The sequence below is a fragment of the Dicentrarchus labrax genome, unplaced genomic scaffold, assembly GCF_905237075.1.
Source record: "Dicentrarchus labrax unplaced genomic scaffold, dlabrax2021, whole genome shotgun sequence".
NCBI classification, from domain to species: Eukaryota; Metazoa; Chordata; class Actinopteri; family Moronidae; genus Dicentrarchus; species Dicentrarchus labrax.
Genome location: NW_026136719.1, coordinates 22,362,560 through 22,387,082, shown reverse-complemented (window position 1 = coordinate 22,387,082; position 24,523 = coordinate 22,362,560). Strand labels below are relative to the sequence as shown.

The window sequence follows — 24,523 nt, the reverse complement described above, 5'->3', positions numbered from 1 at the left end:
CACAATATCCTTTTTGGATATCTGGGTCTGTTTCAGCCAGGCTGCCTTTTACAGTGTAGATTCAAGCACTTCTGGCAATGTAGAGAATATGAGAATGTGTTTTATGCACGTCACAAAAGGTTACGCAAACTATACTTGGCAATTCAAGTTAGATAAATACGAGCTATTTTAGTAAGATTGGTCATCAGTCATATAATATTACGTCGAGCATAGATTAACTTTGTTTCTGCTGTGCTTCAGTGATAGACAGTAACAGAAAGTGTGCAAACAGAAGGCAATACAAACACACACACAAAAGAAATGTAAAATATCTGTACATTTATACAATTGAAGGCATACCAAAGTGTACATTATAAAATGCTGCTAACACTTGGTGGATTTGTGTTTCTTCAGCAGTTACAAATAAAATCCTCATGCAGTCTATGGAGCATAAAGCATAACAAATGTTCTACATACAAACAGAGTACTTGTACACACAGTTAATAAGTACTTTTTTTTTACATACTGCAAATCTGACAAAATATATTCAAAATATTTCATATGGAAAAACAAACCTCTACTTTTAAAATGTCCCAATAAAAATGTTTGTTGCCAAACATCGGCTACCATTGCACACAAGTTATTGTGTTTACCCTTTTTAAAAAGCTTCTCATATTGTGTGCACCTGCAAGCAAGTGTGCAGAAGACTGTGATATTGCAATAAAAACTTGAACACAGCTAAACCTGCAAATATACATGAAGAGATACAAAAGCAGCACCAGCAGTTTTAGTGTAGTGAGAAAATAATCCATTAAATTTCATCTTTCACCTCCAAATATACTGTACATGAAGATACTGTATTTATCAAGAGGTGTTTTTTATCACTGTGATACTCTTAAATTGGTATGTTTTAGGAAAAAGTCAGTTCTAGTGGATCAGAAAAATGTAAACAATGTAAACAAACTGGTGTTTCCTGAACAATATTTCGCTATCTCACGGGATAACCACGACTCAATAAAGGCCACACAAAAAATACATTTCTCAAAATTATTTTCCTCTTGTTTCCTTGGCCAGAACACATTAAATATTTTCAAAGATCATGACCTTTACCAGATGAATGTGTCCGTCTTGATGTTGGCAGGCTAGAACTGGAGCTCCCCTCCAAATCCTATTTGTGAGTGTGTGTGCAGTGATGTAATGATCAATGTTTCATATTCAATACCCATTCCACCGGGTATGGGTAATATGCATCTAACATGCAGTCTACTGTCTTTTGCATAACTTGCACTGTCCATTCAGAGTCTATGTTACGTACTGTCATGTCATAAAAAACACTATGGTACATTTCCTCTCTTTGGCACTTACAGTGAATTCAAATCTGACTGTAACTTTGTAGCCCACTGTATACCTGTGTTTCAACTATATGTGTTTTCCAGTCAGAAAGAAGAGTGGTCGGTCCTCCTTGGCGTTGGCAGTCTGGAATTCGTCGCTGAGCCTGAACCTCCATTCCTCCTCGAGCTCCAGCCTGCCCACCGTCTGCCTCAAGGAGCTACGATCTGCACTGATGACACACAGAGTCGCACCTACAGGGAGGCAGACAGGAGGGAGAAGGATAGAGACTTTAACTATGACATGGAATGCTTCTTCTTCCCGTGTGGTAATATTTTATTTTTGTTACAAAAATGCTACATGTTTCACATTTAGGCATTCAGAATTTGATCTAAGATGTAATGTATAGCTTGCTCTGTACGGTACTTTTACTCAAAAATATATAATTTCATATGTGCCACCTATAACACACAGGCCGATATATTTTTTCATTGTCTGCATGTGGTCTGCCTTTGTACCTTTGAGGAAAGAGAACTTCTTGAGGAACCCAGGAGTCACAAAGGAGTCGGCAAAACAGAGGAGAAGGCCACTGAACAGCAACCCGGCGGTGCTGATGTTGAAAGAGTGAGGCCTGGAACTCACAAAACACACCGTCACCTGCAGGATGCAAGAAGAGTGTGACTTTTAGATACTGTATGTTAGAATTTATTTGTATATGGCCCCTTCTGCTGTTCAGAGGTTAATAAGTTACGACAAACAAAGAGGCTGTGATTCTGTTTATCCATCTCTTTCTGTCTGTAACAAAGTCCATATCGAGATTTCCAACCATCTACATGCTTGTTGTGTGTGTGTGCTGTATACCTCAGGTCCCAGGTTGAGATAACAGTCCACAGACAGTACAGGATGTGTGTAGTTCTTTGTGCTGAGTGGAAACAGCTTCTGGCTGGTGTGTTGGAGGTATTTTTCTAGGAGGAGCTGAGCTGGTGTAGCCAAGAAAAGATGCTTGCTGTCTGGGGCACAGACGTACTGCGAGGGCCCCACTGAGGTGGGAACATCTGTCATCTGGAAAAATTTCAAATATTGTTTTTTAATAACTATTGTTAACATAAACCTTTGTACCTAAAATATCTTTAATTTACTGTCACATGCATTCATTATTCATAGCTATATTGATTGCTAGAAAGATGAAACCATATAAATCATAGAAGTGATGAACTGTTTTGGAAGCCTGGAGCTGAAAAAAGTCCATTAATTCTTGTATTACTCACATTTTATGTGGCATGCAACAATGTCATTTATTTGAACAATAATTTGTTTGTGAGGATAATAATTGAACCCGTTGTTGTTCCTAGCTGCAAAGGTGGCGTTATATATTGTGTAAATGACTATACAAGTAAAGTAATAATAATTTAATCAAATATTCTTTAAATCAGTTTCTTTATTCTGCTCATTGAGTAATATGAGATTGTGTTTTCATGTGCCTTCAACATCTACCTTGGTCTTGATAATAAATGTCCTGTATCCTCCTATGGCAATCTGCTTCTTCATGACGCTGAAGCTGTTAAACCGGCAGACGAGCAGTCCGGCACTATGTAGCCTCAGGGTTAGGTCCACATCGTGACAGGTGAAGCGGTTCTGGTCGTACTGGACATTCTGACTCCGGTCCACATTGAGGAGGAGGAAGTCATGAAGGTGACCTTTGGAGAAGGGTTCCTTCTGTTTATTACCTGCATGAAACAAAATTTATTGCAAATTTAAATTTATTTTAATTACCTTAGACTTAATTCTTCATTACATATATAATGTCAGCCTAAGCATTACATTTTGTTACAGGCTATGGGGGTTTGTTTAAAGATATGAGATATAGTTTGGATAATATCTGTAGTCTTTGAGGTTAAGACGTAAACACTGATGTGACGAAGACATAACAATCTGTATCTGCAGTTGAGATCTTAGGCATCTACAGAATACAGAATGACAGAAAGAACGCACATTGTTATTATCCAGTGCAGTCCAATACAACAGCCTTGCAATAGGTACTACCTCAGTGAAGCTTATATTATATATATATTATTATATTTTCACTCAGACTCTATGATCATTTTTGAGGAAGTAGTTGAGAAGTAGTGATATATTATACAATGTTATTGACATTATGTGCCATGAAAGGAAAATGTATTTTCTATTAATTTGCATAGTATTTACAAAGACTGACATGCAGTCAAAATGTTTCTTGACTTTTCAAGGCTTCTGACATTGTGACCCCCCTGACCTGTGAGTGCACGGCTGCTCCACTTCCTGATCCCGCACAGTCCGTAGTGGGCCAGTTCTGGACAGGCCTCCATATGCTGTAAGACCTGCTTCAGTGACACAGCATGCTCCACCGGACCACTAATGACAGCAAAAAGCAGTAGTTAGGTTAAACCCAATTCATAAAATGAAAAAACTAAGTTCTACTCCTAATTTGTCCTATACTTATTTGTATAAATAATATGTCTTTATGTACTTGCGTGCGTCCAGGTCCACTGTGTTCCACATAACACAGGAGTCATCAGCCAGGATGATGAAGGGCCAGACGTCACCTGCTGGGCCCCCACCCTCCAATCGCCGACTGCGTTCCAGCTCCAAGTTGTGATACGAAAGCTCTTTAATCAGGAAGTGAGCAGCACCTGCAAGACAATGGGGATCAGTTATTAAGGTGGTAGATTATGAAAAAACTGTTGACATTTCACTACTGTATGTGTCTGTGTGACTGATAGGAAGGAAGGAAGGAAGGAAGGAAGGAAGGAAGGAAGTAAGGAAGGAATGCCTACATACCTATTCCAGCTCCATTGAAGACAGTGGGCAGTACCAGCATGATGTGGTTGGGCCAGTACTTCTTATACACAGCCATCTCGTACTCTTTGACCACCAGGATATGTAGATGTGAGGCTCCATCCATAGCGTGGTATAGGTTAAACAGACCATGCTCATGACGGCCGGTGGTTGGGGTAAAGATTGGACTCTTGATGCAGTCTGGGCTCTGGCGAAGTGGAAGAAAAGAAGAAGAAAATTATATACTTGAAAGTATTTAATGTAATACCTTCATACATTTATACATTTCAACATGAGGAAGGGAAAAGTAATGAAGCAGCAGCAAGTCATTAATGGTAACACACATTTGAGCATTTGACTTTGAGTATTTAAAATTAGCTGCAACTATGATGACAATTCATCAAATTGTTGATTTTTTAATGAGAGAATCTGGGCCATGACCTGTAGGTTACAGCAGCAGTTTCAAAAATAAGATCTGGGGACCTCCGGGGGTCTACAAAGATACCGGATGCAGTAAGTGAACACCAGAGGAACGGTGATGATATGATCAGGTGTCTTGTGGCGCGTGTGCTGATCAGAGGAATATGATCAGGTGTCTTGTGGCGCGTGTGCTGATCAGAGGAATTTTTTTTGTGCTTTGATAAATGTACAAAATATGTTCTTAAACAGAAATCTGATGTGCACATATTTTTAAATGAAAATAAATAGGAACCACTGTGCTACAGTTATCCATTTACAATTTAAACCATAGTCTAGCCTGTAGCACCATCCAGTGGAGCTCAAGGATGTTGCACTGTGGGTCAACTCTGCAAATCACCACTTCAGTTCAACAGCAATGTGTTCTGGTATATGTGTTTGTGCCTAGGCAAGATTAACTCAAACAGAGACTCTGGTGAACAGCTAGTTCTTTTCTGGAATAACCAGCATAATCTGCTACTTTATTATGTTTCACTCTTTACATGAGCATTTGTAGTTCATTAAGGAAGGACTTACCCAGTCAGAGGTGAGAGGAAGCCGCATGCTCTCTAGCTGGCCTCCTGGTTGGCTGAAGCTAAAGTAATGCTCTTTAGACTTTGGGATGATGAAATAGAGCTGGATCTCTTCCCCAAGCAACAGATGGGTGAATGTGAAAGCATGCAGTGTTGACTCATACATCTATAAATTTAGAGGGGACATACAACATCAGCTATGACATTTACATTTCTATCGCAGTGTCATTCATCAGATTGTGTTTGTAGTGCTCTGGTGACCTGGTATCTGGGGTTGAAGCCCAAGTACTGATGACACTGTTCACAGTGGTGGTAGGTGTTGTAGGCCGCATATTTAGACAACTTGATCCGAGATGTTCGCCTACGTAGGTACACGTCCTCCTGGCGCACAGGGTTTCCTTGGAAAGACAACAGGGGTAAAGACAGATAAGGACACTTGCACAATATAAAGGTGACTTCTGAGGAAAGGTCTGGAATTGTTTTTTTATAAGCAAAACAAACATTTAGAGAATATATACTTGTAATTGTGTGTTAATATATTAATTTGTGTGTTTTTCTAACTGTGCCTACCCTCAGCACTGGGTTTATATCCAGGGCTATAAACAGAGCTGATGTCATCATATTTGGGGTCATGGATGGTGTAGTCAAAGGGCATCGTCTTCATAATGTCTGGGTTTGGCCAGGAAGCACTGGGTGGGTGGTACTGCACCCCCTCCACATGGGCACCTAAATACACAAGACATTCATATGAATTACATAAGAGTTAATGGCACGGTGAATATTGAAGATTAGAATCTATTTCTGACAAAATCCAAGATACAATCATATGATTTGAGCAGCAGTAATCGCAAAACATTGAAAACAGAAAAGGGTTTTGGAAAAAATAGAAAATGCACTAAGGTGTTTAAAAAGCCTAGACTCCGTGATTATCATAGTGCAGGGGGAAAACGGCAGCTGTTGCTGCACATATACACACTGTAGTTGATGTCTTCTTCATCATAGATATCCACCTCCATCAGCCTGATCAGCATCCGAGACAGAATACCCAGGAAGTGCAGGTACGCTTCTGTCTTACCCACCTGACCATGGAACAAAAAGTTGAAAGTCAATGTATATATACAGCATCGAGTTTGAAGAAGAGTAAGAAATTGAGACAAAGCACCTGTGGGGGTCCACTGAGCAGCAGCCTACGAGGGTGAAAGTTGTCACTTCGTCCTTCGGTGCAATTGCTGCTGTCCATGTGATAGGAGCGGGGGACCGTCCACTGGCGATAGTACAGTGACTGTTCTGTACATGTCATCATCTTACTCAGCAACGGCCTGCACACAAAATACATAGTTTAGAGTTATATTTCTATTTCTATTATATCTCTATACTTGTCATACTATATATAGATGTGTACAAAAAAACAATGTAAAAATTATATTGGTTTTACCTGAAGCTGCTTGCCCATGCGACAGACATGTGCGGCAGGAATGAAGTACACCGTGGAAGTCCGCTGCTGTCATTGGCTGTGATAATATCGTACAAGGCACGAGGTAGGAGCACAGAAGGCGGGCGACTCACTCCTCGCGCCCAGGAGCAGCTCAGGTGAGGAGAGGAGGCTTGTGGGGACAACGAGCCAGAGGAAGTTGATTTGGAGTGTTGGCGACGAGACTGGGCAGAGGGAAGCGGCTGAGGTTGAGGATACTGAAAAGACTGAGACGGGGGCTGGGGTTGAACTTGAGTCTGGGATTGTGAGGGAGATTGTATGGTGTCTGTAGTCCCTTTCTGGACATTTGGAGAGGTGGTGCTTTGGGTAGGGAAGGGATCTAAAGCTCCACTGTCTGGGCATGACTGGAGCTGCTGGCTGGATGACAGAGGGGAGTCCCCTGGAAATGGAAGAAGGAAACAGAGAGTAATAAGAAAATAATAAATTAGCCACCAAATCAGTGAACATTTCACACATTTTAAAAGATCAGCTCTTGTGCAACTCATCTCACCGTTCTCCTGTCCCTCCTCATCCTCATTGTCAGTACTGCTCAGTTTCTCTGCGTCACTCTCCAGCAGGTCACTTCCCGGTCCAGGGTTGTGTGGGGGTCGTGACTCTGCCCTCACTAGATAAGCAGCCAGTCCTAGCTCCTGTTCGAGAGTAGTGCGCTGAAGGTAGGAGCAGTTTATCACTCTAAGATCACAGTACTTCAGTGACCTGTGGGGAGAATAAATTCCGATTACTTTTGTTAAAGCTTCTGTGGCTTTCCTGCTTATTAAGTAGTAGATATTGATAATCTTATTATTCTTACACATCAAACCTATTTTCGCTTACAGGGTTGAGAACAAACTGTCAAGATTTTAGTTTACGCGTCAGGGAGTTAGGATCAGAACTCAGTGTGTGTACCTGGGCAGTGATTCTCCCAGTGGCTCAGCTCCTGACAGGATCAGGATGCAGGGAAGGGCCTCGAGTTCCAGGTATGTCCGAGGAACCCAGGCAGCATCCTGGATCTTCAGCCATGTCTGCAGGACACAAATACAAGTAACAGTAAACACACAAGTCAGTCAGTGTCGTCTTATATCTCTAATTGGGAGCTGATCAATCCATAAAATGATTTATCCCCACCTTGATCTGGTCAGTGAAGCTTTGCCCAATGTTCAGAGCTTGGTTTGGATTCCCTAGTATGATTTCAAAACTCTCCTCCAGACCCAGCTGCCTCCTAACTCTGGACAGCCGTCGGTGGGCCCATGCAGCCAGAGCCAAAGAGGGGATCCGAAGCAGGACCATGTGACCGTGGTGGGCGGGACACTGCTGGGCAGCAGTAAGCAGTGATTGTACAATCTCCATGGTCTCCACAGAGGTGTGTTTGTGGAGATTGTGGGAGCCTCCAATTCTGCCGGACGCAGCCATCAGAGCTACGCAGTAGTGTTGGATCAAAACTGTAGTCCGGATCACAGCACTGTGCAGCTTAGGGAACCTGTGAGAGAGAGATTGTAAGGTTCTCCTTGCTCCATTTATTGTGTCAGCCTGCAAGTAGTTCAAATTGATTTGTGAAGAGAAGAGTGTTTGTTTAGGTTAAACATGTGTTACCTTTCTTCCAGGGCAGATGCCATGCTTTCAAAGGAGGAATCATAACGCATCAGAGGCAGGCTGCTCCCTGAACGGGTTGACTCTAAAAGCTCTGACACACCAAAGTACCGCGTCCTCTCGTGATATAGGTCCACATCCTACACACACGTTACAGATAAGCACAAGTTCAAGCATAAACTCCCAATCAATAATGTATACCAACCCTTGAGATATGTGCCACTTGTGTGTGTTAATACAGAGTGTGTATAACCAACAGACTTCTGTCTTACATTACTGAATGCAGAGGGCCAGTGGATCTCGTTGTAGGGGCTGATGCGGGTATACTGTGTCTGCAGAGCGAAGGGGAAGGAGGTGACGTGGAGAATTAGGATGTTTGGAGCATCTCTGACCTGACGCGAGTTTAACAGCTGGTCCACCAGACCCAAACTACTGTCTGGGCCACTGCAGGAGCCACTGCATGAGAGAAAGAGACAGAGACTCAGAAAAAGGAGAAAACACACTTGATTGCTTTGTTGATGCTCTTGTTGCTCAAGGGTGTCTAATGGAAAAATAATGAGCCAACACAGTAATCATTCTGCTTCTGCTCTCATTTTCTCTCTCATAAACACCTGTTAATGTCCCAATGGGCGTGGTCATGGACCAGGATGTAGAGTGTGTAGGAGTTGCTGTGAGCTTCCTGGATGAGGCTGTCAATTCGTGCCTGAGCGCTCTGATCCATTTTGACCACGTAACGCTCAGCCTCCCGTTGAGACACACCCTCCTGATCTAAACCCCCAAGCTCCTCAAGGACACCTGAGGTACACAGCCAAAGAGAAGGGTATTACAGGTCAACATAAAACACACCAACATGTTATAGGCACACGCACAGAATAACATGAAAAATCTTCTTGTCTTTACTTTTTTAAGACAGTGATGAATAAAAACAACTGCTGACAAAAAAAGAGCCATGTAACTAACCAGAGCTGCAAAGGTGGAGAACGGTTTGCTGAAATGTGACCTCAGAGGGCGGGACCAGGATGAGGAAGCTGACCCTGTCGAAGGAGCCAAGGTCTAGGTTCTGTGTGCTGGAGTCTGCTATGGCACAAACATGGGACAGCAACTTTCTGGCCACTGCCAGCTGGATGGGCCGAACCTCACGCCACTGTACGGAGTATTCTGCACACATACAAACACCAATGCATATCATCATACATACATAAGATTTTTAAAAATACACACTTGCTGGCAAAAGGATAAAGGAACGTGAAAATACATGCAGATGTAATCCGATTACTATTTTTCAGTGTTCTACAGAAAAAAAGATGGATCCAAGGGAAGATTTGCATTAGCAAACAAACAAAAAGCAAATCAAAGGAAAAAACTGCATAATTATCAATAAAGCAAATTAGGGGCTTTACATGATATTATGTATATAGAAATGCGAAGCTCAAAGCTTTTGGATTACACCTGTGGGTAAACCTGATGTAACCTGTATATGGCATCTGCCTGAAGACAACTCTTAATCATCACATCCAAGAACTTTTTCAAAAGGTATTTTCACACTGTGGTGAGACAAGTAAATTAATTCCATATACAATGCACACTTCATCCTGTCTGTTTCTCACCTGAACATGTGTCTTTGGGACTTGGTGCTCTCTCTTTAGGGCTGGGTGATTCTTTTGAACACTGTGTGTGTGAATCCTTTGGACTGTGTGTGGTTTTAAGACTCCTCTCTTCAGCTGATTCCTGACTACTGGTTAAGGGAGATGGCTCATTGCTGTCCACAGTGGCACTATCCAGCAGGGAATCCAAATCACCATCTGAGGACAAGACAGGCCCACATTAATTGCCTGTTCTGCACACACAAATGTACATGTAAAAAAAAGGCAGTCAGACACACCTTGTCCGAGTGAATTGCAGTAGTGAATGAGTTCCTGGGCAACATTGGTGGATAGCTGGTGGTTGATTTCTTTCAGACCCTCACTGGGAGAGTACATACTCTCTGCCAAGGCACGACACTGGTGTTTACCTGCAATACACACAAACACACACACACACACACACACACACACACACACACACACACACACACACGCATAACCTGAATTAAAAGTCTGCTTTTTTTTGTTTAATTCTTAGGGCACGATGACACACCACAAACATATTGAGACACAACTCCCACCTGTGACTACCACACAGGATTGTGTTTCCTGTCCCGGTGCAGTGACAATAATGACCACGTAGTTGGTGTTTTCAAGCCGTCCTTCCATTAACCTGCCAAAAGTTTGCTGGATGCCTTGAGCCAAAGTTCCGATCTGCTCCCCCATCACCACAACACCCTCTCCACAGGAAGACGCAGCCAGCTGGGCGAGCCAAGGGAGTTGGCTGGGGGTCAGGGGTTGTTGGCTCTGGGGAGGTAAGGAGAAGTGCTGAGGGAGCCCTGGCAGGATGGATGCGGTCTGGAGAGTAGAAAATGATGAGCATTTATTCAGTCTTATCATCAGTATTTTTTTCTGTAATATTCTGCATGAAGAGGAGAGCACTTTAAGCTTGACGTGAAGGGAGACAAGAGTAACACTTTCTGTTGTGTTAAAAGGGCAGACATTGGGAATTTTCCACGGCCTTACATAAATATTAATGTATCCTAAATGCCTGAAGCATAAATTTCACTTATTTGAATTCATAATTTGCTTTAGTTCTTCTCTTCTTAAACTAGTTATTTTTCCTCAAAACAAAAATTTTGTACGACACTTTTCAGATGCCCTGTCTCACCTCTAAGCCATAGTGCCTCCCTTGGGTGGCTGGTGTTTGAGGCTGCTGGTACTGTCTGATCTCACTGAGGTGGGACTCCCTCCATGATCTCATGAATATCTGCTCCAAGTCTTCTATTAGGGGCACCTGGTCAGGGCCTTGGGATAATATAGATGACAGACAAAGAAAAAAGTGAGTGTGTTAAAATACAAAATACAACAATAGTTTTATGGAATAGCTTGGTTTGAACTTGATTTATCCAGTTCAAATCCAGTCTTCCCTCTAGTGGCCATTATGAGACATTGCAATGGTACCATGAAAGCTCAATCACTTGCCTCCTCTCTGCAGTCCTATTGAACTTTATTCTGGAAGAAGGTTTTACAGGTTTTACCTAGCTGAACAAGGTAGTAGACTGTGAGTAGAATCTGCATCTCAGTTGACAATGGCTGAATGGGTGATGGTCCATAGTGCTGGTAGACTCTGGGGAGTGTCTGGGAGCTCAGGTAACAGCTCTGGAGCAGAGAACTGACAAGCACTTCACTGACATTGCCAGTCAGCTGAGGGAGTGGTCCATGACCTGTGTTAATAGAGGTAGAAAATAAAATAGACGAACACAGTGAGGTGGTTGTCCACTTAGCCAATCCCTTCCTCCTCCTTCCCACTTATTGAAGTGTCCTTGGGTGAGATACTAAACTCCAAAACTCCATGTATATGGATGGGCAAGTTTTGGACAAAAGTATCTGCCAAATGATTGTAATGGATACAAATGGATTGAAACAAAGCTTTGACTTATGGTTGAATGTTAAAAAACACTTACAATGCTCAAATGTAGCTTGTGCAAACACAAACAGTTTTTATAATAAGAAAAGGATACATTTATTTTATGTTACGTGTTAGATTTTACATTTCTGTTCACAGGTATATTGTTTGTTTTTGTTATTGGTTTGTTTCAGTTGCTGTACAGAATTCTAATGCTGCAACAAACCCAAACAGATCTCAGTCAAGACTGGCAGAAAATCTAGAGGAACAATAGTAGTTAGTAGTAGTATACGTGATAGGAGGCACAAAGAGCAGCTAAAAGTGGAGGAAAAGATGGGAAATGACAAGATGGGTGGATGGTGAGGTGAAGGGCAAATGAGGTGATGAATGAGAAGTAAAAACAGAAAGACAATAAAAGTTACACCAGATATAGGAAGTGGCTGAGGGCAAAGAAGATGGAGAGGGAAGGAGGATGAGTTGACAGGTGATACAAATGGGTGAAAAGGGTGGAAAGGAGGGGATGAGAGGGGGGCAAAAAGGCTGAGAAACAGCCTCTGGTGTTGGCTGACCTCTAACCTGTGAGGAGAGCTAAAATGGCCATCTGTTGGGTGGATACTGCAAACCTCACCTATTCACCTGCTTGAGAAAGTCCAGTACTGACAGCTGGGTGGAAAATGATCACCAAACACCAGCTAGTCAATAATGACTTGGGTGAATTAGTCAAGTCTGTCAGAGGAACTAATGATGTACTTTGACAATCAAGTCTAAAACTACATATGGTGGCTGCTGAAGAAAAAGAAAGTGCATCATATCATCATGAATCACTAATGTAATTGGTCATCTGACCTTTAAAGATGACAGGTTGCAGTCTGCAGGTGTGAAGCAGCTGATCAGGAATTGTTACAGACAGCCCTGGGGGGGAGAGCGGGGTTAAGGACCCCTGCGATGAACTCAGCGGGGCTGCAGTCTCTAGAGAAAGCACAGAAATACATTTACACATACAGAAAAACTTCAAGACACACAACTGTCTTATTTACAGATATAACAATAAATAAATATCTCCAAACATAATCTTCTCATATGCTTCTCCACTGTCTATATGTGTCTGTTCTCTTTTTACCTGATCTGGATCCATTTGTGATGACAGAGGAAACTGATAATGTTGATAAGGCTGATGAAGATGGTGGTGTCTTCACACTGCTCTCTGGTAGACTGTTGGCAGATGACTCAGGCGACCAGCCTTTGTGCCTCTTTTTTGGAGGTCCAGCATTTGTATGTGGCCCTGCAGGATAGAAAAAAAGACCACATAGTGTATTAGCCTAAAAGTTTGTAGTTTACGCCTTAATGTGTACACACATATATATATTTTTTCTCTTTCACAATTGTTCTGCTCTTCCCCCAGCTAAGGGAACTTCACTGCAATTTCATTTGTTGTTGTTCTTCTAATTCTAATAACACACAAATCAACAGAACAGACACTAAATTATGTTTTAGGGATGGACTTCAGTTGATACAGTAAGGGAAAGCAGCTGTATTTTAGCCATACATTAACCTGTCTCTTCCTCTTCCTCTCTGTTGAAATGCAGTAATAGGGAGACACATAAAAGGTCCACTAGTTAAAAGGGCAATGAAAAAAAAAAACAACACTGACAGGAAGGAAGCTTTTCATTCAGTGAGAAAGCAGGAAAAAAGATGAGACAGATAGAGAATTTTACAACCCTGGTTAATAGAGGTGACAGACAAGAGGGAGAGGGAGGGAGAAAGACAGAGAGACAAAGGACAACCCCCAGCACACAATGCAGCTGGCTGGCTTGTGTATAGCAGGGGTGTTATAACACACACACACACACACACACACACACACACACACACACACTGCAACTGCTGGTGGTGGTAGGAGCTCTCCCTTTCAGAAGTGTGAAGATACCCATTGGAGGAGTTTAATGATAACAGACACAAACTGACCACGTTTACATGCTCACAAGAAGCCAGATAATGGTGAGAAATCCCAAAGTCAGACTATTATGCTATACATTAAATGAGCAACAATACCTTACATAAGTTAAGTTTAGGTTCAAATGGTTTTTGTATGTTGGGTGTAGTTTTGGTAAGACACATGAGGGCTAGCAAGCTGTTTCAACTATGTTTTTCAAATATTTAAACTAAAACAAAAAAAAATCTAATAATTAATAAAAGTGGATAACAGTTTGATACATAAATAAATGGTCAATAAACCTCTCTAATGATGAGTTCACAGGCACAATCTGTACCTGTAGCTGAGGGTCTCCCAGGCCCTGACTGATTCAAAGGTGGCTGGGCGATGGAGGGAACAGCATGGTTGCCGTTTGTCAGCGACTGGGGAACGTCAGCTATTTGTGGCAGACCAACTGGGTCCACTTGTGATCCTGCTGTTTACAGATAGAGAAAAAATAATTAATAATATTAACAACTGTGAGATTTCATTCATTATTACTTTTGGCCTTCATTCTCTGTTACAGCTGTTTTAAGTGAGATACGGTGTCTGTCAACAACTGTTGCACTGCCATAATGTTTGGCAGTCAAACTAGAGTCCTAGTCTGTTTGAAACAGTAAACATACATCTTTTCATTCATCTTGTGGACTCAAGAATGCAAACAAATAGCCAAGACAACAGAACAATATTCAATGAGAACCCTGGTATTAACGTGGCATTCTCAGATTGTAAATTCAAGTGTGTCCTGATTTCTGCGTGTTTGTGGTGTGTTACTTGTTTAGCTTTTGGTGTGTGTTACCTGTGAAGCTGCCAGGTGTGTGTGATGGGTGAGTCAGTGCCATGTTTGGTGGCTGTTCATCTGATGTCACATGTCCTTCTGAGAGGCTGGATGCCATCTGTCTCATCCTGCCATCTGAAACACACATAGACACATAATTTGATATCCAGGGTGACAGCAGAAACTGCACAGTTGCTAGCTTATTGCAATAACATGTATTGATGTGTGTCTGCATTCATACGTGAAAGCTCTGGAGTGATAGCAGAGGTATGTTTAAATGAGAAACTGAGTAAAGCCTGGAAAGACCTGTTCAGTAAAGGTATCCAGATAACTCAGTAAACCTGCTACTTGAAACAGGCTGGACTTAATAATACTACACAGCTCAGTGGTGTTAGATAGCCAGCAGATGAGTGAGTGAGTGAATGACTGGTTAGGGATTGATGGACATCTCTATTTCAATCTGCAAGAACCACATTATGAAAGCTAGGGTCCAGGAAAAGTTTATGTTTTTGTTTTTTTTTGTTGCCAGAAATGAGTTATTCTTATTAGTCTTTAAAAAGACAATCAAAGTAGATTACCTGACAGGTAGCATCATTTCTATTTATTATAGACATTAATATACCCTGAGTTCTGACTTCTTTTACACTACACTCTTAAGCTTTTTTTATTTTTCTCTCAAACAACAGCAGTAAAAAAAATTAAACCTTTATTTATTCAGGGAAGGTTCACTGAGAGAAACACAACAGGACACAACACTGAGAGAACACAATATCTACACGGTTAGTGTCCTCTCTAAGGCCTTTTCAGCAGGTGATGTCCTTTCACAGCATTTCAGTTCGATGGGTTAGCTCCAGGCTGGGGCCTATGTGGTCTCACCTTTCACCTGTCCTTAAGACTTTACTACTTGTCCATCTGGTCATACCCGTACATCAGGGCTTGATATTTACTTTTGTCCTCGGTGTATCGCAGCTGTCTCAAATTCTACTTTCAAATGTCTCAGACTTAACCACAACTATCCCAAAGTTCTTTTTTTCATTCTACCTAATAAACATAGTTTAATAACTTTGTTTCTGTATTCAGGTGATTGTACACTAATAAAAACATAGCATCTACTGCATATAATACTTGACAATACAGCCTCCTAAATGTTACACACTGGATTGGATTTTGAGCACTGCTTTACGTTTACAACTTCCTGATCAAAACAAGTCTGATTTTTAGACTTCTGTACTACTTCTGTTATTTACATCTACATTATTGTTCAGAACAATGCTGTTATACTATTCATAATGGCAATAAGGCCAAAAACGCAGAGCATGATTAAGACTTGACTCTTCCCAGCATGCATGCATGTATGAAGGTCTTTCCATTCAGTTAATTAACTCATCCCTACAGTCATCTGAAGGTGGCAATGTTTTCTATTTGCAGTCTCGCCTAGTGCAATGTCAGAGAGCGATAACACACACACACTCACAGTGGTTACCTTTGTTAAATTTAAGACAACCTTTAAACACTAGGATACATTTCATATCAGCATATTTTTACCATTCATGAAAAATGAGTGTACGACATTTTAAATCTGGGAACCACTTCAGTTGCCAAATACAACACATGTATCTCTTACCATGTCCCCTCCAACAGATGGGAGCTCCTTTCACCACCACACCCTGGTTGTTTCGGTACAGATGGTACTTCAAGTGCTTCTGTTTCTTGGGCTGGGTGCTGAGCTTCAGGTTAATGTGGTTGGAGAATTCTGTGAAATAGCGAAAGCCTTTCTCTCCACAGCCAATGCAGTTCCCAGAGAAGCCTGAAGAGAGAAAACATACAGAAAATGGATGATTACCTCACGCTGTGTTTTATGTATTGCTACAGTCACACATGTAACCATCTCGATAATGTCACAAAGGCATTGTTATCAACTTTAGCGTAATAGGCAGAAATAGGAGTGATAGTATTTTTTAAATTTGGAGCTGTCCAATCTCCTCTGTAATTAACACAAAGACATACAATAAAAAAATAAATGTAAAGCAGTAAAGATTTTTTTTCCCAAATTAACTATTCCTTTTTTTTCAGTCCTAAAATTATATTTCACTGTGTCTCTGTGAGTCTCCTGCCTTACCCAGCAGTGCATTGTGACCCCGTTCGTCTGGCAGGAAGCGGCGGTCCACGGCACACACCAGCAAGTTCTCAGGGAGGGAGGGGGACTTCACCCCAACTAACATGAACCCAGGAGGCACATCTAAGGGATCCGATGCCAGCGAGGACAGACGCAGGTCCCTTCCCGCTTGACAAAAGCCTGTGGGGAGGTAAAGATGAGGATAGGATTTTCACAAAACGATCTGGTAGCTTTTTCTTTTCTTCTTTTTCAATATATTTTTGGGGGCTTTTAATTGCCTTTAATTAATAGTGACCGCTGTAGAGTTACAGGAAAGGGTGGAGAGAGAGGATGACATGAACCCATGGCCGCATTACATCTTCTCCTCCCAACTACACTCACAAAACCATAAACCCGACCCTTGCAAATTGTGTGACTAAATATCCAGCAGAATGTGAAACCAGCCACACTCATAATATCTCCCTTTCATCATTAGCATGATGGCCAGTATGCCTGTTTGAAAATGCACATCTCCCGGTGCCAGTTGTGATTGTAATGCAGAACGAACTCTCAATAAATGTGTCTCAGGGGATGTATGATTTTTAGATTTTTGAAGCACATACTGTATGTGTGTATGTGTACAAACCATCTGTGGTGCAGCATCCCTCAGGTGGGGGCTTCATCTGATAGGGTATTGGAGGGCTGTTAGACTCAGAGCCATCTTCGTCATCCTCATCATCATTCTCTGTACGGCCTGTTGGGCACGTACACAAAAAACAATTTTAATGGGAAACAAGAGCCACGAGCAGATACAGATGCATTAAATGAATAAAGATGTCAGGAGGAAATAAACTCTTTTGCTGAACTCATTATCACACCTTCTCCTTTGCATCCATGGAACCCACCATCATGTGCCAATGGCTGCTCTGTCTCGAGGTATAGCTGTGAGAAGACAGGTCGAGGCACAACGGTGTTTGACCTCAGTGACGCTTCAATGGAGTTATGGAGGACTTCCTCAAAGCGTGTGGTCCGCATCTGGCCCGCATAGGAGTTCCCCATTGGTGTCCTGTAAAAACGCAGTAACCTTTTGTTTGTTTGTTGTTTTTGTTTGCATTAATCATTTACCAAAAGTCATACTTTGCTGCTTTCAGTTACGGTACTGTAAGTACAGTTTTGCCAGCCTTTCCATTATATTGTATGATTTAGTATTAAAACAGTGGCAGCTTCAGGTTTGAAAACAAACAAGAAAAACAGAATTTATCCCAGTAATATCTGATCAACAAGGTGCTTTGTGGCAAAAAAGACAAAAAAAATATGCCGGTAAAAAAGATTCAGTATGTGTGTATGTGTAAAACAGACTGTTTACACTTGTTGAAGTCCTCTGACAATGAGAATAAATGTGCTGCTTAATACTGTCAAATCTAAACCACACACAGGCACATTCACATTTTATGCACCAATGAACAGACACAAACACTGAAATCAAGAAACACATGGACTTACACGGAAACACACACAGGCTCACACACACATAAACAGTGGTTACTCATGGATGGCATCTGTCCAGACAGCATGCCATAAAATCATGCACTGACAGCGTCAGGGCACTCTGACCTAGACGCTACTCCCTCTCTCTGTTTTTCTACTTTCTCTCTCCCAGCATCTCTTTCTTTCCATAATTTTCCTCTCTCATCTTGTCCTCAAACAGAGGAGAAATGCCCCAAGAAAGTTGTTGTTGTTCAGGTTCAACATAACACCATAAATACATTTGCTTGCATTTTTCATATTTTGTTTTATTTAATTTTATACTCTTACTATTCTTAAAAAGTGTTCTAAAGAACAATAGAAAATGGAGAGACAGTGTGTTGTTGTGTTGTATGGCAAGCAAACTGGGTCAGTGAGGAGGGAAATAACAAGCTTGGATTGTAAACACCAACTTAATCCCCCTCCTCTAAACCTTTGACTGCCCATATGCTGGCTACTACACACACACGAGAAGTTACAAATGACTGACAAACCTGGAAGCACGAGACTCTGACGAGTCAGCAACCTGCAGGTCGGCTTAATGAAGAGACTAACCTGTCAGATTACAGACTTAAAGCTGTGTGTGTCTTACATTTCAGGTTAACAGGACAACAGCTTCCTCTCGGAGGGATGATCTTTTCAAAACTAACAGCCTTTTAGGTTAAAGTTAAAGACAATGTAAGCCAAACATCAGCACTTTGATAAGACTTTTTAAACATCAAAACACAGATAAATAAAAGAAAACCAAAGCTTTGTCTGTGTCCAAAGTGATACATTGGTTTAGACACATACATTTGCCTTTTTGCAGCCTGTGTCTCCATCCTTCAGCAGGAAACATCTATTTAGGAATCACTGGAGCAAAGGAAATCCTTACATTTTATCTTTCAACAACAAAAAAGAATTTTCTTGAATTCTTGGTATAGCCATGCAGGTACATTGGCCAAAACAAAATAAGACCAGTATTGTAAAAACTTTCTTCAATCAAAAAACAAGATGGTTTAATTTGTTTCAGTTTCACCCTGAGCTCATATAAATTCAATAAAATTATAACAAATAAAATCAGCATGGCCATCTGTAGTGAGAGACACTATCCGCAGAGTGCATTAGAAGTGAACACACACCAATCTTGGTCCTTAAATTTACCCAAATATACCCATTCTGTTATACACTGCATTTTATTAAAAGTTGTGGAATTTCTTAACTTTACTCACCTTTGGAGAATTTAGTTTTGTCTTGATTTCTGCCAAAAAGGTCAAAGCACAGAGTGAGCTACAGACTGTACCAGCCACTCTGGTCTAGACATTCATACTGGAGATGAACACACACTGAACCACACTCTCTCCTTACCTCTCTCTCTACCAAACACACACACACACACACACACACACACACACACACACACACACACACACACACACACACACACACACACCTTACCAGCCACCTTCTGCTGCCACACTTTCATATGTAAAGAAGCAGTGCAGACTTTTAAGGCCTTGCACCACTTTGTAGAGAGACAGAGGATGGAAGACAAAAAGCCCTGTCATAACACAGCCGGCACTCACAGGAAGTAATCACACCTTCTACCAAAGAGCAGACTGATCTTTTTACAACCAGAGACAGAGGAGACAGGGAGGGAAACAGAGAGAGAGGAGATGAAAGAAGCGAGGTGTATTCCACCTTTTACTGAATCCTGACCAAAATCATAAACTTCTGACAAACTGGTAATCAAATACCCAAGTACTGTAGGTCAAAATCTGAAGCCATTTATGTATTTTCTTTTTTTTACTGTAGGGCTACTAATAAAGGCAGGCCTAAAATAAAAACAGAATTGGCTCATTTTTAGCTGTCTTGCATCGTCTTGTAGTTACTTGGTACAGAAAACAGCCTTTCTGCCAAATATTAATTTGGCTCAATATTGTATAACATCAAAAAAATTTCTTCTGCAGGTACTGATTCAGGATACAGTAGATGTAAGTATGTCTACTACTTATAGTGTAAACCAATGTGCTTTCAAATGTAAGGGCTATTAGGAAGCACTCAAAGGAACCTCGTGCTGTGATTTGTATTGTTCAGTCGAAATGTCCATTTTGATCTCTCACTGCGTGCACTTTTGCAGTGATATCTGTTCCTAACAAACCCAAAATATCTGTAGCACATACAAGAAGATATGTAGCAGAGATGAGACAGAAATGAGCAGAATGTAAAACTTTTAATGAAGCTTTGTTGATCTATTCTCCTCCCATCTCCCCCTCCTTCCCCTCTCCTTTACGTGGAAGTGGGAGATCCTTTCATCTCCCCCCTCTTCTTCTTCTGTCTCTGTCTTTCTTTCACCCTGGGGAGAGAGACACTATTGTGGTGTTTTATGACCCCTTGGACCCCCTTCCTACCACCACACTCAAACACACAGCCTCACACATACAAACCTGTGGTTAGGATCCTTTTAAACCCTGAGCCCCATGCAATCCACCAATAATAGTAGTAGCCTGAGCTTACATAATACTATTTCTATACTAGTTCTAACACTTTTAAGGAGTTCTTATGAAAATATTTTTTCAGGATGTTTCTTATTCACTGTCAAAAGAATATAGCTTCTATACAAAAACAAAAAAAGTTAAATCAGTGTAATTCTGGCCAAGATATTTTGTAGAGAAGGAAGTGTTAGGAAGAGATTTGCTGTTTAGGCCCCCACACATTATCTATCAGGCCTATACATTACGTCCTGCTCAGCTCCTTGCTAATATATGCAAACCCAAATATGCGCTCTCTGCTTTGGATGTATTAGTTGGAGGGAGATCTCATGACCGCAAGGTCAAAGGTGAGTCCAGATAACAATGGTTAAGTAAGACTTTGATGTGGCCTATACCTCTAATACGCACTCACACAAACATATGTTGATGCATGCACACACACATACGCATACACACCCACACACACGCTCTCCCATGGGCTCAGGCTCAGTGGACACAAAAGGCTTGTCTTGAGGGGTGAAAGGTCATCCTGGGAGAGGTCAGATAAGAACCCTGGGCTCTTTCTCTGTTGGCTTGGCCCACATACCAGTCGTACACACACACAAACACATGCAGCATCCCTGCTATTCTTTCTTTCTGTTCAGTCTGACAAGCAGGGTTGCAGCCTTCAACCTCCACCCCACCCCAGCTTCAATAGCTGATCATATTACACAGTCACACACACACACACACACACACACACACACACACACACACACACATCAAACAGAGATACACTCACATGCAGACATGCACAGTAAAGTGAATGCATGCGTACAAATATGGTAAAAACTCTTGTTAAGTGGTAATGTTTCTGTGTTTCTGTGTGTGTGAGTGAGAGAGAGAGAGACAGAGAGAGAGAGAGAGATAGAGAGATAGAGAGAGAGAGAGAAATGTTGAGCAGTGTCAGCTGGTCAATGCAGCATCTCTTTCAGCCGTGAACAGTACAATTAAAAAAGAAAAACTTCCAGCATTGCAGATGCTCTGTGACCACTGACCTAAAGCACCACATATGCAAAGGGATGTCAGTTATACACATACACATGCTCACACACACAAACACACACAGTGGACCCCCAGATGGGCTCATCACTGACCAGTGACCCACATCAAATGCTCTCATTCACAGTTTATTCAACAGACACTGGATCGATAGTCAGCCAGCCAACTGGCCAACTGCTCAGGCAAACCCCTCAGCTGGCCATTCACCTACACATCCACACACTCATCCACACACACTGAACATTTACACAGATTTTTTTCTTCCCATACATGCCTATAGAAAGTTGCAGTCTTTACTATTTGAATTTGTATAGCATGCTATAAAAACACATTGTCAGCTGTGAGCTACTGTGTCACAATACAAGCAAACAGGGTATTCTGTGTGTCTACATACTGTAAAGTATACTATTTGGCTGGAAGGCACTACAAAGTTCCAGCCCTGATATTCAACGTCTGCTCCGCCTGTTAGTTCGCTATCATGCTCCACGTCCTTGAGCAGTATTTTTTTTTCTTCTGCTCTCTCTATCTTGCATAACTCCTGGGGAACTTGTGCTGTCTACAAGAATGCAAATCTGGCTAGAACTGTACCTTATTGTAGTTTTAAACCTTTTATTTGCAGAAGGTGTCAGAAACTTAAACTGGATCATGAACTGCAAGGTCCCCATAAGCATGAGTTTCACTTAGCAGTCCAATCCTTATTAACCTCATATTGAGAAGTGAAATGTTCACACTTACAACTCAGCATCAATCATTATGAGTACAGAAGGTACATGCACATACTGTCTATCTACACAAACAAACTGCAGCAACTCTACCTTCCTCTCTGCGTGTGTCTTTTCAAGACAAAACACTGGTGATACTATATGTAAATAAAACAATATTCTATGACCTATTATGTACTTCATATATTATAACACATTTCCACCAGTCACCAGTTTATCTGTTAAAACAACTTAGAACTCTTTTTTGTTGAACCGGTAAATATATCGAAAAGCAGTCACTATTCTGATTCGCCTTATAGTATAGTAGCCTTATGTAACAAACAGAAGGCTAAAACTTCACTAAAGAAAACTTAATGAGGGCAACACTCATTGAAATCACTGTAAACGTTTCTGCTCTAGCTTTCTGTTGCCACAATTGCTTGACCAAAATACATTTCATAAATACATTAATACGTTATAATTTAAATAATAACCACTAATTTAGGAATATGAGTTAAGGCCGTATGTAAAATATTTATGTTACATCTCCACTATCAGACAAGGCACAGAAAATAAATCCACAGTCTGTATGACATTGGGAACATCTATTGTTGGTGGAAAAAGACAGACATGTTATCCCTTTACGACAAGTTAAAAAGCGTTTGAGAAAATGTATTGTAGTTTTCAGGATAGAAATTAGCCACATGAAAGAAAAATTGGGGGTATATTGTTGTCAGATCCTCAAACTGTCCTTAAAAGCGTAACGACCAGCAGCAAACAAAAAAAAGGCAAATGTTACAGCTAGCTTCGGAGTTTGAACCCCTTCTCAAACATTGTAGCAGTGATTATTTCCTGTTTCCGAACAGCATCAGCAACAATTGAGCGGACAGTGAAGGTCTGCTCTTCATCATGAAGAGGACATGGGATGGTAATGTGCTCTACCTGCACAAAATACTACAGTAAATGCGAAAACAACGTACCTCTACAATCCAGCGGGAGAAGCCCGGCAGCTATTCTTCATGAAGAGCCTGCAAGTTGATCCAATGCGCTGTCACCATGTCTGCGGCGCGAGACCTACGGTGGGACTGGGAGTCGCGCGTGTCATCACCTCTGATCCTCAGCGACGAAAGGTCCCTCCCCTCTTCCTCCACACCAATGGTATGGTCCGAGCGGCCGTCGCCTCTTTGTCGTTTTTGTGTGTGTGGTTTTTTTTTAAACAGTTGTGGGATGCATCAGATTTAAGCTAAATCAGACGACACCTGAAAAATAGTCAGATTCAGTCAGCGGTCTGCGGTGTTTACTTAGGTATATATGTATTTCTTATGGTAGTTTAGTCAAAGCATGTAGGCCTATGAACTAAGTGGAGGGCAGAATTATTTTCTTCTAACTTTCAGCAAAATTGTCAGTTTTGTCCTCTTAAATTAAATTTGAAAACGTGCTAAAGATGAATCAGACAGGACTCAAGGTCCATCCCTGGCTCACAGCAGAACTAAAGTAACGTAGAAACTCCTCTCGGTAACAGCGCACATGGACAGCCTGCTCACTCTTTGGGGTCTTTTTTTGGGGGGTGGAAAAAATACTTCGTAGCCATAAACCAAGTACCGCTTGACATGAAAATGGAATTATAAGTAGCTGGAAGCGTTAGAGTTACATTTAGCTAAATTATTTATATATTTTTTATATGAAAGGTAATTTTGTGAAATGCAATTATAGTAGGACTAAGTTTAATCAAATGCAAACATTTGTTAATAGTAGTAACAAACCTGACATTGTTGGGAAAAGTAACAATTACTTAAAATAAAAGCTGTACCACTAAATCTTAACATTATATATGTGTGTAGCCTATATACATGTGTATATATACATATACGGTATCTTTGTGTGTGTGTGTGTGTGTGTCTGTGTGTGCGTGTGTGTCGCCCTCTCCTGGACTGAAAGTGGACTTTCAGTGTACAAACAGGAGAGGAGAGGACACATACTGTAAATGAGTAATTCAACTGATAATAGAACATTGTTTCACACTAACAATCTAGTAATGTGGGCAAGTTTTTGTCATGGATATTTTCATTATTTTAGAGTTAAGGCACATTTAATTGTTATCATTTAACATATGAGATCCATCCTTGCCAAAATTTTCTACTTAGAGTATAAAAGGAAACATTCCCACATGGGCAGAACTATGAATATGTGACAAGAGTATGTCACAGCCACAGTGGAAAGAACCCAACTATGAGGTGATGCAAATGTTAATTTCTCATTCAGCACCTTCCCTCTCTCCCA

The 24,523-nt window shown here is 41.2% G+C and overlaps 1 protein-coding gene across 4 annotated transcripts; it reads right to left on the bottom strand.

Annotated features, from left to right (window-relative positions):
* Positions 1-303: 303 nt before the first annotated feature.
* Positions 304-23,373, bottom strand: greb1 (growth regulating estrogen receptor binding 1). Of its 4 annotated transcripts, XM_051379294.1 has the most exons (34): positions 23,224-23,373; positions 17,385-17,572; positions 17,153-17,260; positions 16,531-16,707; positions 16,036-16,218; positions 14,433-14,546; positions 13,932-14,069; positions 12,782-12,943; positions 12,508-12,630; positions 11,294-11,479; positions 10,924-11,060; positions 10,334-10,610; positions 10,052-10,180; positions 9,777-9,971; positions 9,130-9,327; positions 8,781-8,964; positions 8,442-8,625; positions 8,173-8,309; positions 7,708-8,059; positions 7,489-7,604; positions 7,094-7,299; positions 6,547-6,982; positions 6,274-6,430; positions 6,088-6,190; positions 5,682-5,837; positions 5,373-5,509; positions 5,116-5,277; positions 4,126-4,330; positions 3,815-3,977; positions 3,581-3,699; positions 2,803-3,035; positions 2,170-2,370; positions 1,827-1,965; positions 304-1,562 (listed from the first exon to the last, which is right to left on the bottom strand). In XM_051379294.1, the coding sequence occupies exons 2-34, from the start codon at positions 17,563-17,565 to the stop codon at positions 1,399-1,401; spliced, it is 5,862 nt and encodes a 1,953-aa protein (XP_051235254.1). In that variant the 5' UTR covers positions 17,566-17,572; positions 23,224-23,373; the 3' UTR covers positions 304-1,398. The 4 variants fall into 4 exon arrangements, with proteins under 4 accessions (XP_051235254.1, XP_051235251.1, XP_051235252.1 ...); XM_051379291.1 differs by lacking the exon at positions 23,224-23,373 and having other exon boundaries at positions 13,932-14,066; XM_051379292.1 differs by lacking the exon at positions 23,224-23,373 and having other exon boundaries at positions 17,412-17,572.
* Between the last annotated feature and the right edge of the window lie 1,150 nt (positions 23,374-24,523).

Excerpts from the sequence above, each read along its gene's own strand:
- greb1 (XM_051379294.1), bottom strand. The coding sequence starts at position 17,565 with ATGGGGAACTCCTATGCGGGCCAGATGCGGACCACACGCTTTGAGGAA. Across the intron at positions 9,328-9,776 it reads TCCCAAAGACACATGTTCAG|AATACTCCGTACAGTGGCGT; the intron begins GTGAGAAACAGA and ends GTATGTGTGCAG. Across the intron at positions 5,510-5,681 it reads ATATAAACCCAGTGCTGAGG|GAAACCCTGTGCGCCAGGAG; the intron begins GTAGGCACAGTT and ends TGTCTTTCCAAG.